General features: G+C 38.1%; 1 protein-coding gene across 3 annotated transcripts in view; it reads right to left on the bottom strand.

Annotated features, from left to right (window-relative positions):
- Positions 1-11460: 11460 nt before the first annotated feature.
- Positions 11461-16532, bottom strand: part of HBS1L (HBS1 like translational GTPase) — a 90894-nt gene continuing 85822 nt past the window's right edge. For all 3 annotated transcript variants that reach the window (XM_036903730.2, XM_057489256.1, XM_057489254.1), the window contains 3 exons: positions 15898-15998; positions 13249-13393; positions 11461-12129 (listed from right to left, as the gene is read on the bottom strand). In XM_036903730.2, the coding sequence (XP_036759625.1) occupies positions 12118-12129; positions 13249-13393; positions 15898-15998 (258 nt within the window). In that variant the 3' untranslated portion in view covers positions 11461-12117. The remainder of the gene's footprint in view (positions 12130-13248; positions 13394-15897; positions 15999-16532) is intronic.

The following is a 16532-nucleotide window of genomic DNA, read 5'->3' as shown; positions in this document are numbered from 1 at the left end:
TGAATTTGTTCACAACCATCCTATATAAAGTAAATGTCATTACTTCCTCTCTTTTGTAGAAGAAACTGAGCCTTAGAGAAGTCAATTTGTCTAAAATCACATGGTTAGTAAGGGATGAACTTTAATCCTTTTGTCTCCAAATCACGTGCTTCTCCTAAACACATCACTGCCCTGGCCCGCAGTGACTGAAGGCGGGTCCTTTCTCTCCGTTTGCTCATCTGTTTCTCTTTACAGCGCTGTCTCCTCCCTGAACTCTCTCTCCATCTGGAAACCAGGGCTGCCAGCCGCAGTTCACATAGTCCCAGATATGCCATGAGATGAAGATACAAGCAAAAATATGTATGATACACAACACACAAGGGATCCATATCATCATGTATGTAAGAATTCCTGCAAATTGGTAAGAGAAATAAACAGTCCAATAGAAAAACTAGGCAAAGGCCTTAAAGAAAAAGCAATTCATAGCAAAAGGAATACAATTGGCTAATGAATGTATGCAAGGATGCTCCGCCTCGTTGTTGCTCAAAGAATGTGCAACACAAGGAGGCGCCCTGTTTTGCCAGACTGGAAAACATTTTTAAAGATCAGTGACATCTGCTGTGTGAGGGATGTGCAAAACATGTGCTCTCCCACTCCACTGCTGCCCGCCCTGCTTCCAGTTGAATCGTCTCTCTCTAAATAATCTCCAAAGTCCTTGCTGATCACCACATCAAAAGCAGTGACTCAAAAAAAAAAAAAAAATTCCCTGTGCAACTAAGCTTAAGTTCTCCCTCTGTGGATCTAAAAATGACCTATGATGCTCTGCTGAACAAGGCCACTTTCCTGGTCTTTTCTCCTTTGCACCTCAATGCCCCTGCCAAAACTTTGAAGTTGTAACTCATTTTATTTAACACAGTTAAATTCTTGAGGCTCCCTCTCCATAGCCAGTAAGAAGCAGAGAAGCAATATAAAGATGGAATTTTTTTCTCAGCCTAAAATTCTTAGTATTTCCTCTTCCAGGATACTTTTTTTTCCCCTTTGTTCTTTTGTGAATGATTTTGGGTTACGTTGATATATACGACCAGTTTTTCTGTTGAAAACCTGGTCATATATAAATGAATATATATTTACATGGACCAACAAATAGACACTATACACAGCAGCCAGGGGCCATTCAGGAAAACAGAAACCATGGTGGTTATTTCAAAGTTGAATGCAGGGAAATGGCAACATATGTTTTGGAAGGTAGAAAGAGCTACCAGGCTTGCTGAGATATCCCAGATATTAGTAATTGCAAAAAGCAGCTCCCATCTTTGAAATAAGGGAACAAAAAGGAAGAGATGACCTATCAGGGCGTGAAGGAGACCCGCGACCCCTTTTCTCCAGCAGGTGCTAGTTCTCCTGAAGGCCTGTGGTGTGCCTGATGCTGCAGGGCCAAGAGCATCCGGAGGCTGGAGCAGGAGCTGTTGGAGTTGCTGGAGAGAGGCCTACAGGGACTAGAGACAGAAGGTAGTGTCTCCTCCCTCCCACTCTTTCCAAGCTCCTCTTAGTGCCTCCCACAGGCAGAAAGCCAGCTGGCAGGGGACCGGGAGAAATGCGGTTTGCAGATCCCAGGCCTGGCCTCACAGAGCAAAGTACCAAGCCGTGAGCTTGAAGCTGAGAGATGATAAATAAGTACCCAGCCCACACAGACTTTGTAGCCTGTCTTCCTTGTTCTCCCACTCCCAGCTTCTGGTGCCTTCTTTGCCCCTTTAAAACCCCTTAGAAGCCCACTTTCCTCCCAGGCACTCCATGCTCAAAAACAATGTATCACCCCCCTTTTCCCCAACCCACTTAATTGAGATTGCTCTCACCCTAGCTATAGAGAAAAAAGAATCTGATTATATGACTGAAGCAATTGAGACTAATAAGGAGATGAATCAAAATTTTGTCTTTTTATATAGTTCTTCATAATCCAAAAGATTTTAATTAGAGAACTATCTAAGGGAGCTTTTTAAAGAAAGGAACTTTCCAAGGACACTATGGGGAAGGAGTTTTCTATCACATAGTAGCAGATGAGTGTCAGAAACTGGACACAGTAGCTCTAAAGCACAGTTCATACTTCTCAGAACTTCCCCACAGGCGAATAGGCCCAGCTTCTGAGCAGACATAGCAGCATCCTTGTGCCATTTGCTGTTTAAGCTTGACCTTGTCCATTTTGGCATAATGTTGTGGCCCTTCACCTTCCTTCCTTCTCTGTCCTATCAATCCTTTTCTGTCCGCACTACAGGTCAACCACAGACCTGACTCTGGAACCAGAATTCAGTTGAGGTGGAGAAAGTTCCCAAGGACCAGCTTCACTGATTCTGGCCTTGTCCTTCGACACTCCTGTCCTCATACCTGAGCCCTGACATGCCCCCAAGTTCTTCCCTCTCAACTTGGGGCCAATCGTTCTCTTGCCTGTTTCCCTTAAGGGGACACAAAATCCTGTATCTGGACCTAGGTGTGGTTCCATCTGCCTACCTCTGAGTATCACCCGCTCCTGAATGCTCCTAGCTGGTGCACCTGCCCTCCAAAGTGTGTGTCCTGCAGTCTGGGGACCTATTGTTACCGTGCCTCTGGAGTATCACTCCTACCCACAGATGATGCATACGACCATCAGCAGCAACCAGGTCTTCACCCACCATACTCCAGTGGGTGCATTCAGAGCCAGGTCCTACATGGTAAAGATAGAGGACACAGGCCTTAAGCTTAACTGACAGAAATTATCAATGTGACATACTAATTATACTAATGTTCTAAGTATAATAATATTTTAAGCATAGCAACATACTGATATCCTAGTAGTTCTAGAATATTCCAGAAGAGAATAGGTTACTTTCACCTCATGGACAAAAGTTTGGACAGGAGAGAGGCAATCCCTGAGTTAGAGAGCTCTGAATGTTTTGGAGCTCTGAGTCACTCAGGTGGGCTGCAGCCAGCTTGCTAAATGAGCATCTCCTATATGCCCAGAACCATGGGGAAGGAGTAGGTACTTGATCCTGGAATAATGCCCTTCTACTAGGGGACATAAGAGTGGCAAACAAAAATCACAATGAAGAGCTCTACCTGAGTTAAGTGAAGGGATCAGAGGATAGGGCTTGGAGATAGATAAGGAAGGATGGCGAGGAAGTTAAAAGACAGACAAGAAGTAGGTAAGTCCAGGTGAGGAAATAGTTGCACAAGATCCCATCTTTCTTCTGTCCCCACAAGAACCTTGACCACCATATTATCTCCTCTCTGACCCTTTACCCTTCTCCTCTCTCCTGATTCTGCAGCCTTTAAATGAACTCAGATCTCCCCAAGATCATATCACATTATATGACCAGTGTTGAGGAAAATAGGAGCCTGGCAGTGAAGCTACTCCAAGAATCACAAAAATTAAGCCCATTCAAAGAGGTATCGACCTAATTGAAAGTACAAAGGCCCCAATCTGTGGAAGCAGCTACTACTATCTAATCCCACAGGGTCTTGATCAGTATTTGTGACTGGATACTTGGGGAGGATCACCCATTAGAATCAATTAAGGTGCAGTTTTAGTGGCCCCAATGGCCAAGGGTAATCAAAGAACATATGACGCCTTACACTGATGTATTAAGGGCAAGGATTGCTCAGCAAAGTGGACTATTTAGAAATAACTGGCCCACAAAATCGTGTAATGAGTGTGCACTAATACTTTTTTCTTCTCAAAACTATCAGGATATCAGACCCCAATATTCCCCACTTCATGCCAGTGGCAGATCCCAACTCCGTGGTCAGATCCAGTTTGAGTAAGGGTAAGATTTTGAGAATCAATTTCACAAGTACTTTACTTAGCAAAGAACCATTTATCACTATCCAAGAAATTTAACAGAATTTTTTCCAGCATATCTGGAATAGAAGAGGTGCTGACCCTGTAACTGGGCTTCTTGGTCCATGTACACAATTCACCAAGAATGATGTCATGGATTTCTCTACTTCTTCATGTTGGAAAGGAATCTCAGGTGCCCATTGACCACCATCTATGATCAAAAGAGGACAGATGTAGAAATAAAGCTAAACAGAGAGCCCAGCTCCAGGCAGAATAGATACTAGAAATCAACGTGACACTTTTAAGGTGCTAGGAACAACAAACCAGAGGTAGGGTCTCTCTGTGAAATGTGGGATTCAGGGGTGACATAAAGTTTTCCTGAAGGAGAGATTTCATACCTTGGAATGGATTCTTCAAGATTGAAGGTAGGGCTGGAAGCTGAGCCAGGAAAGTTGAAGTAATGCTCTGTAGCAATCCTCCATGCACTGAAGAACTAGGACAGTGGGGAATGGGACTGGGGATGGAATTTCCCCCAAGCCCTAGACAGCAGAGCGCCAAGCAGGTGAATCAGAGAAGAGCCTCTCTCCCATAGCAGGAACAAAGCAGGGTTAGAGGCATTTTTGACTCAATAGATGAAATGTTAATAGGGGCTGACTGGATGGTAGTAATCTATATATGTTAATTTCTTGATTTTGGAGGCTATATTGTGGTTATGCCAAATATCCTTTGCAGGAAATACATAGAATATTCTGAAATAGCAGGGCATCACGCGACAACATAATTTCCAATGGTTCACAAAAGATCTTTGTACTGTGCTTGAACTTTTCCATCCATACATTTGAGATATTTTCCCCAAAAAAATTAATAGAGTAAGTGGAATTGGATTCTTACCTCATACAAAGCACAAATATTCATGCAACACATATATATGTATACGTAGAAAAATTTCTGTAAAGATAGGAAATGTTAAACTCAAGATTAGGTATCTGGTCAGGACTGATGGGATTATGGTAACTTCCATGGTGTTAGTAATGTTCTAATTCATTGCTAGAGGGATGGGTTCATGGGTTTTTATTCTTCTTAATCTACATATTAATTATATGTATTCTTTTGCTTTTATCAGATATTACATTAAAAATATGTAAAATTATTTTTAGGACAGTTTTAGGTTAACAGAAAAGCTGAAAAGACAGTAGAGAATTCTCATATCCTGTGCATGGTTCCCCCCTGAATGTTCAGTCTTGCATTAATATAGTACATTTACTAAAATTAATGAACCAATAGTGATATATTATTATTACCTATAGTCCATAGTTTATTCACATTTCCTTAGTTTTTATCTAATGTCTTTCTGTTGCAGATCCCATTCATACCAAGTTACATTTAGTTGTGCCTCCTTAGGCTTCTTCAGGCAGTGAGTTCCTCGGACTTTCTCTGTTTTTGATGACCTTGACAGCTCGGCTGAGGAGTGGTCAAACGTTTTGTAGGACATCCCTCTAACGGAATTTGTCTATTTTTCTCATGACTAGACAGGCGGTAGGAGTTTGGGGAGGAAGACCACAGAGGTGAAGTGTCATTTTTCACCACGTCATGTTAGGGGTATACCTAATCAATAGGACATAATCACTGTTGGTATTAACCTCGATCACCGGGCTCACATACTATTTATCAGGTTTCTCCACCTGGAAATTCTTCTTTTTCAACTCTTTTCCACACTGTACTCTTTAGAAAGAAGTCACTGTGCTCAGCCCACATTTAAGGAGTTATGTATGTTCCACCTCCTTGAGGACAGAGCAACTACATAAATTGGAATGCCTCCACAACAGATTTCTCTGTTCTCCCAGCCCTCCCCCTTTACTTACTTATTCAATTTTTTATTTATATCAGTATGGACTCATAGATGTATTTCCTACAGTTGTTTTTATCTTACCTAGATTTTTCAGTTCAACGTTTAGTTAATTTTTCTGTATGTTGGTAATAACAATAGTTAAGGCTATAGTCTAATTCCACAATTATACACATATATACCTATATATTTCTATAATGTATGCTTTTCATATTTATACATTACTTATATATTTGTGCATATATATATACATATTGGTGTCACCAATTCTTTATTTAGCTATACCTGTTTAATCTAAATACCAGTTTTTAGTTCAATTATTATATTTTTGTTTTATTTGATTTTAAACTTGTCTGGTCGTTTTTTATGCCTCTTCTTGCTTATTCAGATTTCCACCTTTTATTTAAGTAAATATTAAAGATTTAAATATTTCAACAAGCTATTTTATATTCTGTAACCATTAATTCCAGTATTTGTAGTATAAGGAGAGCTTAATCTGTTTAAAACATTCTAAAGATGAAAGATAATTCACCCATGCTCTGATCCATTGAGTTGCCTTTACAACACAACTTTCCGAGCACAGTATCACCTCATTATCAAATTCTTGAGGGAAATGACTTATAATTATATTTTTTATGTGTGTTTATTCTTTCTACTTTGTTATTCAAGTCCTGTGTGACTTTTTTGTTTACCTGATCTGTAAGGCAGTGCTGTCAGAATTTCTTAATAACTGTAATTAGGTCCTTTAATTTTAAAATTGCCAATAAATTTTCATTACACATTTGAGTTAAATTTGGTATTGTTTCATTTTTGTACTCATTTATTATATGTTTTATAATATAAAATGATTCTCTATCATAGGTAGGGTTTAGGTTTATTTTCTTGCTATAAATTCTTAATCCAGTGTTAATGGGAGGGTCATGTAATGAACATGCTTTCTAGTCAGACTTAGATCCACATTCAGATTATGGCTCTGTGACTGATTTGCTAGTGTTTAATTAATCTTTCTGAACTGCAGATTTCCTACCTACAGCAGAGGTTAATAATGCCTGCCTCATATAATTATAGAAATGTCATATTAAATGACCTATTGCAGGAAAGTTGCCTAGCACATGATAACACTAAATCCATTGTAGTTATTTTTATTTCTCCGATACATCTGTGTCCCTTTTTTTCTTACAATCTAAGGCTTTATTTGGGCCTATCTTTTGTAAATAGTGTATCATTAGCCTAGCAGTTTGTTTTTAAGAGAAAAATATAAACTGTTTTCATTTATTGTAATTATTGCTACCTTTGTCTTCATTTGATTAACTTTGTTGCTGTTTCCTTTCTGTGCTTTGCTCTACAGACTAAGTTTCTTTGCTCTTGTCTTTTGCATTGGTATGAATAGTTTTAATTCCATTAGTGGTTACAGTAAACTCTTAAAACTTTATGTCATTATCAGAACAAAACAATGAAGTCCCTTTATGGATTATAAATAACCTAATGCTTTTTCTTCCCTTACTTTAAGTCCCTGTTTTTGAAGTATAATTCAATTAGTTTATTTCATTATTTCGTTTTACACTATTTACTTCCACATATTTAAGTGGTGTCAATGTGAGAAAAAGGAGCTTCTGAGAGCTAAAATATGTCCTGGCTTCCACAGATAGCCCATGGTAATTCTCCTGTTGAATATTAATAATTTCTAAATCTCTGAGTGACATGTCACTCGCTGATCCCAAGGAAGTGAGATCTTGTAACTGGGCCTGAGCTTAGACCAAGTCACAGTGCAAACCCTCTAACAATGGCCAAACAGCCCCCTCGTGTGGCTAACAGGAGTGACTGTTGCTGCCTTAACTTTGTTCCATTTCCCAGGCCTTCTAGATAAAATCTGATACCCAACTGCAGAATTACTACCCCTTTCTGACAACACCCAAGCCAGAAGCAGCCCTTGATCACTTGAGCCCTCCTACAAATTACCTACATGTGCCAAATTCCTTAACAAGCCTCTCCTTATACCTCTTACTAAGAAGCAACTGAGTCTCCATGGTGTGCGGTCTCTATTCCTGCAGCAAGTAGCAATAAAGATCATTTTGACTACAGTTGTGTCCTAGTGGTCTCTGACCAACGTCAACAAATGATGGGCATCAACGTGCTTGTGGCAGAATTTTGAACCATGCTGCCCCCCCAGTCTTAAAGTTTGAACTACCTCTTGATGATCTGAGCATTTTAAATCCTTGCATCCCCTCCCAGAACATCTGACAGTTCCTTACCATCTCCTACAGACAATGCCATAGCTGAATAATAAATTTGTGGCTTAAAATCCTTCTAACTTGGAGTTCCATGTAGTTAGCTCCTGCGTCCCTGTCCTTTGGAATTCAGTACTGCAGTTATGATTGAGGCTAATATTTTGTTTCTTCGAAGATGACTTTTTTGGGAATCTTGTCTTATTGCCAAGATTTGTTTTAATGTTAGAAATGTAAGTTTTAACAGAAAACATGGTTGTACTCCCTTGGGAACGTCTTACATAAGAAAGGGCGAGATCTCTTCATGGGTGATCTCGGGGTCTTCCTGCTCATCATTTCCATTTATCTGCATTCTGGGCATGCCTTCCAAGCACAATTTTTCTATGATCAGTTCCTATTTTTACAGCCTTCAATGAGAATTTGAAGTTTGCTGAGGTAGGTTCCCACGTGGTCTCTTCTGATTCTTCCCTCAGCTCACTGCATCTCTTACACCTGACCGACACCATGCAAGTTATTTAAAGAAAATTTTTGCTCTGTCCAGTACACCTGAAAAAACATTTCTGCCTCCATTTGCTCAGAGCACTAGTCTTCATGTACTGCAGATTTTTCCACAGCCCTGTTACTGTATTTCTTAATCATCTTTAAGGAAAAATAAATATATCCCAGTCCAGGGTTATGAATGCATCAAAACCTCACAGTCCACTTGAGCGCTAGTAAAACCCCCAGCAGCAAGATGATTGCTGGTTCCCATTCTGAAATACAAGCACATTTTAATTCTCCAGGCTCAAGGGGCTCACCCCAGTTAGAAAAGACTCCAAACTGGGGCTTATGGTTCATCAGACAAAGGCTGGCTTGTCAGCCTTCTAAACATGAGCTCCAGAGCTCTCTCCTGTGCCTGGAATACGGCAGGCTCATATTTAGGGAGGAAAGAAGGAATGTTCTTCTGTTCATGTTACTGTGGATATTTTAGAGGGAAATTGGAAAATGGTGGCCCATAGTTTTTATTGGGCCTTATCTAACACATTTTCCTTAAGCTGTACAAGCTTGACAACTCCTATACATTATGTCTTTAATTTTGTATTTTTACATTAAAAAGCTAATAATTTATATTGAAAAATATTGATTACATTATAAAGTGAAAACCTCTTAAACTACTGATCATGTCTGTGAAAAAAAATGCACTAGAGAGACAGAAAAGAAATACATCAAAATGTTAGCAGCAGTAATATTTAGGTAACATGACTATGAGTGAATTTTATTCTTCCCTCTACTTTTCTGTATTTTCCAAATTTCCTGAAGTGAGTGATTACATTTCTAACAATTTAAATTTAACAATGGTTAAAATTATTATTGATCTGCACATTCATGGGGGAAAAAAGACTTCCTAAAAACTTTTTAAAATACCTCTCACCATGTAAAGAGGCTCAAACATTGTCGTAAATTATGAATGTGTGAAAAAACACTAAGAAGTCAAAGCGTGGATCTGTGATGTTTTTAAGTCAGGTTAACCTAGAGACCACTCATCAGTGGAGGGTTACAATCGAGATCAGAGACAAAGCCACTCGTGTGAAGAAACAGTGAAACCATCAATATGAAGAATTAAAGATAAGAGATATCTGAAGCAAAATGACCCCAAGTGGGTGTACTGGTTAGTATGGGTGGAAGGTTCCAGGGGAGGATTCTGGCCAAACCCAGGCATGCCAGCTATACATCTTGTCCCTCAACCCCAGCATGCTTCTCCTGCAGTGAGTCCTCTCAATAGCACAGGTCCTTTAACAGCAATCAATTATAAACTTAATGTAAATAAAGACTGAACTTTATCACAATTTAAGAAGGAAGAAATAACCTCACTCATTTATACTCCTCATATATGTTTTATGCAAACTTATTTTAAATTCTTAATTCTATCATGGCCTTATGAAAAATGCACAGTTCATGTTTCTTGTTTTCATCCCCCTGCCCCCAGTCCATTTCCCCTTCCTAATAAAAGTACCCACAATTCACAGCCATGTGCTTTGGGTGACACTCACTTCATACTCTACTTGAAGGATACCCCAAGGAATGAAATCAAACTCAACCATAGTCAATGATGAGATGTTTCTAGGACTCATGGAAAAGACACATTCTCTTAGCCTGTCCTCGATGGAAGGTCTGAGGATCTAACTGTGGAATAATGGGGTTCTGTATGGAGTCTTGGGGCAAAACCAGCACTGGAGAGACAGAGGACAGGTGAATCCTTGCTGACCTTGTGAACTGCTCTATCTAGAATGATTCCAAGCCAGGGCTACCACTCGTCTTTCTTTTTCACTTAAGTCACTTTAAGTTGGGTTTCTGTCACACGTATCTGGTAAATTTCTGATTAATACAAAAATAAAACTTTTTCTTACCTTAGCAAGTTTACTCTGAATTGACAATAACACAAATACTTTTCAGTATAGAAATGTACAATATGGGTGTTCACTTTGTGATCATTCACCAAGCTGCACATTTATGTTCTGTGCACTTTACCATAAAGATATTATTCTTCAATTAAAAAGAAGAAATAGATCAACAGAGGTGAGGCTTAGAACCTCTCCCCCCCTGTTTTGAGAGAAATCTTCTGTATCCGTGGATGTTTTACTGCCCTTGTCTAGCTTGGATTAACACGTAGTCTACAGGCACACACCTGATCATCTACATTTGCTCTCTTACAACACTAAACTAAGTTTTCTACCTTTATCTTACATCTACCTACCACTTCAGCATTTTATTAAAAATAATAATAACAGTAATAATAAAGGGAGAAATGTGGGATCCACATATAAATCAAGTATAAAAATCAAACGAATATTCATATTTGACCTGATTGTTTATGGTTCATAATGCGTGATCAAAACCGAAAGTTTCTGTGATGACTGCCCTTGCACTGTTCACCATGTAAGAACTTATTCACTATGTAAGAATTTGTTCACCATGTAAGAACTTGTTCATTATGCTTTAGAAGATTGGAGACTGTTGAGAATTAGGCTTGGGGTTGATTAATGATTGTGCATTGAGTCCCCTATACAGAATTTTATTGTTGTTAACAACCATTTGATCAATAAATATAAGATATGCCCTCTCAAAAAATAAAAATAAAAAAAATTTAAAAATTAAAAAAAAGAAATACTGTTGTTTATGTCAAGTCGTCAATATATAAATCACACCATTTCCCAATAAAAAAAAAATATCTTATAGTCCATCAGATCAGAGTCCCAGGATCAGCTGAGGAAAGTTATTTGTACCCAAGAGGCAGGTCACCAAATACTTGTTAACTAAATATACCTTTGACTTTGTTGTTTAAACGTTAAAGAAAACATGACACTTAGAGGGGACTTACAGTCCATAAGGTATGCAAGATAAAGTCATCATATATGTAATTTTAAAAGTGAAAATGGGAAAGATAAAGTTAAGTTATGGTTAGAAATGGGTGAGATTCAATTTGATCTGCTATGAGGATAAAATGAAAAAATTCACATGAAAGAGTTGAGAATCATTTGGGTGAAAAAAATTCTGTAAAATCCCCAAGTCATATTTATCAATAGTGGTAGAGAATCTCACAAGCAACTAAGAAACAAAACACATTTTGCTGTTATGCTCAAACTAAGGCATTTTATTAGCTGGCTTTACATCTTAAATAAGTTTGATTACCAGAAAAACAGTTTCCACTCATTCCAAATGAAGCTTTCAAAAGTTTACTTGCTGAAGGAAGAACATTCTTATGCTCAACACAAAATACCTTTATTATAAGCTTCAGCAAATCTTTTCTTAGAGTTTACTAAAACAAAATTGCTCAGGTCAAATATTAACTACCTCAACAACTCAACTTAGTTATTTTTCCTTAAAATGTGTGCAGTAGAGTTGAAAATCAGAAGAGAAAATTGTAAACATTTTGTGGTCTGGCTGGAAGTAGAGTTCACTTCACGATGATTCAATATCTTCTAATACACAATTCTGATAGTTTTCGTAAATCTCAGCAAAGCAAATCCATTTACTAAGATTTCAAAGGGAAAGATTTTGTTTTTTATGAAAGTGCAATATTAGCCTCTCTTTGCCAACTGGCAACTTGAAATATTTTTCAGGAGTGGTGATTAATACTTCTTTGCAGCTGAATAGCTTTAATTTTCCTCTCATTTAAAAAATATCAATTGCACATTGTTCCTTTAACTGAGCAACTGGATTCTTTAAAAACAGAGGTTAGCTATTTCAAGCTTTTGGAAAATGGTAGAAATCCTGACCCATCATTCTTTAATCTGTAAAAGGAAAAAACAAACACATATTTGCTATAATTTAATCGATTACATTTTAAGAAAAAGGAAAATGGCAGTGAAATGATCATTACAGCAATATGAAACCTTTTTCCTACAACTTTTTCCTTCCCTTCTTTTGAATAGTCATATCATTTCTGAGATTTACTATAATCTTCCCATTATTTTACACAAGACACTATCTTATTTTTAGAATGCTCTTTTATAAAGACTGCTTTGACAGATTAAACAGATGTTAATGACAATGATATCAGTCTTTACTGAATGCTTTATATGTGCCAATCACTGTGCCAAGCGCTTTTTGTACAGATCATTTCATTTCATGACTCTAGGAGGTAGATTCTATTACCTTGTGTTTACCGCCAAATAAATGGAAGGAAAAATGTACTTGTGCTGCTAGGAATTAGTGGAACAGTAACACAAACTTGGGCAGTCTAACTCCAGTCTTTTACGTGACACACATGTAACTGAATTTTGATAACCTAAACCTTTATGTTCAAGGTATACATCCAGCTAAATGAACTGAACAGGTTCTATGCAGGAAACAATCTTATGAAGTAAGGAAGCCCCCATTGGAAGAAAAATTTTAATTACTGACATTTTCTGATTAATTTCTGGCTATTTTCTCCAAAACTCAATTGTACCTTACATTATATAATAGGTATGTTTCAGAAATATTACTAGTATGTTAACTGAACATTCTGAATGAAACATTCAAATGCACTGAGAGCCAGCTATTTAAAGAAAATTTTAATGAGGTCTCTTCTATTAAGCAAAATCACTACCTCCACTTCATTTGACTCGAAGTCTGTATTCTTATAATCTAGAGTACCTATTTACAGATCTATTCTTCAACAGACTTATTTTAATTTTGCACACTACAACTGGGTGGAGGAGAAGATTTGGAAGTCTTACTATAAGAAGTTCTAGCACAAAACATTTTCTTCTCATCACTCTTTTCATTCTTTAGAATAAATTTCAAAATCTTATTCTGATGCTATAACCATGTTCCCCTTAAGCCACAAAAACTCAATCTTAATTCTTAAAAATAGGAAGAGAAAACACATGATAACCATGGATACATAATCAATCACTTTAAAATACCTCAGTGACTACACCAGCAGCTATCGTGGAACCACTGTAACGCAGCATGAATCTCCCCAGCTCTTTAAAGTCTTTATACAGCTCAAGTGCGACTGGTCTTTGTGTCTGTAGCTCTACCAAAGCATTCTGGCCTTTGCTCAGCAATCTATCAAAAAAAGAAAAGAAAAGGAAAGGAACAAATGGATATCCTGAAAAGTAAATGTCATGATCAATCAACAAATCAACTTAATTCTTTAAAAAACCTGAGAAAAAAAACAAAAGGTTTCTCTTATAATGAAAATAAATGACTTTCTTCTGTGTTAATTGAAAAAAATGAAAGGAGTAATGCTAGATTAAAGAAATATTAGCTGGTAGATATATATATATGTGTGTGTCATACACACACACACACACACACACACACACACACGCACACACATTTTTAAACCAATCTTCCACATACAACTCATCTCTTGAAGGACCCTGTAACCTAAAATGCTCAAGGCCCTCCACCAAGCCTTCCCTTTCATTTCCTCATGAAATTGAGACCTTCAGTTATCTAATAAAGGAAGTGAGGCATTCGCATTTTAAAAGAAGAATACAATGCCCTGTGTCTTCTCTAGTAAAATTCTAATTGGTGGATTATTTGTTAGGAAGTTACCTTTAAAGGAATTACCTAATGCCAACACACTACTCTAAATCTCTACCTTTTCTCTCTTTCCTCACATAGGAATACTGATTCTTTAACCAGTTCAGGACAAAAGTCACAGAAGATTTTTCCACAATATGATGTTTGTAGGAAATGAAGGAGGATGGGGCATAGGCCTGATTGCAAACAGTTTTATACAAACAAGCAAGCAAGCAAACAAAAATCCTTGTGCACTGGCCTCACCTTGACTTACTAACAGAAGCAGAACCCAAAAGGGGACAACTTGAAAATGTCCTCTCACTTAATTTTGATGTTCTCTGGGAGGATAGAGGACAGCAATCATAAACCCCCTTTTGAAAGATTAGTTCAGGGACAGACAGTTCAAATAAGCCAAACAACTTTCTGAAAAAGTATTCCAAAATTTCCAAATACTTGTTTTGGACAATTTCAGCCCAAGTCCTACTCCTTAGGGAGGAGAGCATCTAATATATTCATAATTTGCCCTTAATTTGGTTTCTAGAAAGTCTGATTCCATCCCTGATAAAGCAATCAAGTCTACAATGTGCCTAAAGTAGAAATGAAGGGGGCCAGTATTGGGGCAAAGTAAGAGAAAAGGACTAAGCTGCAAATAAGGTGGCAGGGAAAACTAACATGAGAATATATTAAGACCTCGTCTCATGGAGCTAGGACTTTGTAGCAGGAGCAGGGAGGGGTAAATCCAAAATTAGAAATGATAAACCAATTTCAGATTGAGAACTCTACAAACCGCTTGTCTGGGTCAAACAACCTGGCTCCTGTCAAAAAGTATACAGCTCTGTGAACCAAGTGAATGGGTTAGAATCCTGGCTCTCCAACTTGTTAGCTTTGTGACCTTATAACATATTATATAACCTCTCAAAGCCTCCATTTCCTCATCTGAAAAATGGGAAAAATAATAGTAGTTGCTTCATACGGTTTCTGAGAATATAAACCCTATGCAAGCATTCATGCCAGAGCGTAGAAAACAGCTGTCCTCAAGAAATGTGAACCATTAGTTCTATCACATTTCTCAGAACATTACACCAACAGTCATGTTAGAAGCTAAAGACTCAAGTTAAAAATAAAGAACTATCTTGAAGAGAGAGATTCAGCAGCCCTTTCTTCCTCCTTGCCAGAGAAGCAGGCCATGGTGGAGAGCAGTGTGCAGATTCTCTTCCCCCTGCAGCCCTTTAACCCATTAACCCCCTCGGGCCTCTTACACAGGTGCAAGTGAGGAGGAACACTCAAGGGCTGAAAAAAGGGGATTTTTGGGTGGGATTCCCCATAGGGGTGAAGTGAGGAAAACCCCAACGCTGAAGCAGCCAAGCCAAACTGTGGTTAGCCTTTACTTGAATAAGGGTAAGAAAAGTTTCTCAGGAAGCACTTCCTTTGAAAATGCCAGCCTGTCCCAGCCACAGAGGAACTGTTCATCCCTAGACCTAGATCCTAGTGGTGATCAGAGGGGACTAACATGGCAGTGGTCTCTTCAATTTCAGGCTCTAGGCAGACTTTGATCAGAAAGAACATACTTCCTGGGTGGGAAAAAACTAGGAGCTGCAGAGTATGTAGTTCACTTTCTTCCCGGGATGTTCTTAACATAGGGAATGATTCACATTAACAAAGTGACAAGAAAGTTTTTCATCCAGCAGCTAGGCATAATTCAAATTCATCTTTAAAAATGTAGTTCTATTTGCATGCCTTTACTTTTATAAGGTCAGTATCTAGGGCTTGATACATACATGTAAATTTATATTTACATTTTTATTTGCAATTCACACCCGACCACCACCATAAAGAACAGAAATTACATCTAGCATTCATACCTAAATAGGAGCTTAAATATTTGCTTTGGTGTTTTAGTCTAGTCCGTGAACAAAATAATTTCTGGATCAAGTAAAAACAGAGTTCACTTACCACAAAAACAAATAGTATATAAATGAATTCATCTGTAAGGAATTGGCTTAAACTGCTTGTATTTACTATTTGTACATTAAAACACTCACTTAGGCTTCTTCTTCATGACTTCACCGGTACTTTTGTTTAAGACGCTAATCAATCGTTTAATAACAGCAGGTTCACTGACAGTTTGGTAGTGTAACAGCACCTAAAACAAAAATTGTAACACTAAAAACTCTTTACCACAGCATCCCTGGACCTTTTTTTGGGCACTCATGTTGAGCCGTATTAAACTCAGCAGCCTGCCTGGAGTCTGTCAGGGTCTTCAGGTGCTTTCTCTAGGTCCCACCACTCTACAGTCAGGTTTTTCCTTAACTTACTAAAGGAAAAGATCACAGTAGGCAGTTCCAAATTCTCCTCTACCACTTATTGCATGATGTTTAGCACACTGCATAACCTTCCTTACAGGGTTGTGATGAGAATTCAATACGATGAGGATGCAGATAGTGCCTGCTATAGAACATGTTCAACAAAAGTGAGAAGTTTCACCAGAAAAATGAGGGAAAAGAAAGCATGTGGTATTCAGCAGTAATTAACATATTCATGGGTGGATAATGAGAATACAATATAGGGATCCTGTAGACAGGCTTTGTAGGCAGAGGTATGAGTTCAGATCTTAACCCAACACTTCCCTACTGTAGGATTTAGGGCAAGTCCTGTAACAGGACCCTTCCCCCCCAAC

The sequence above is a fragment of the Manis pentadactyla genome, chromosome 12 (genome assembly GCF_030020395.1).
Source record: "Manis pentadactyla isolate mManPen7 chromosome 12, mManPen7.hap1, whole genome shotgun sequence".
NCBI classification, from domain to species: domain Eukaryota; kingdom Metazoa; phylum Chordata; class Mammalia; order Pholidota; family Manidae; genus Manis; species Manis pentadactyla.
The sequence above is the reverse complement of the archived record's forward strand: the minus strand, read 5'-3'. Positions and strand labels throughout refer to the sequence as shown.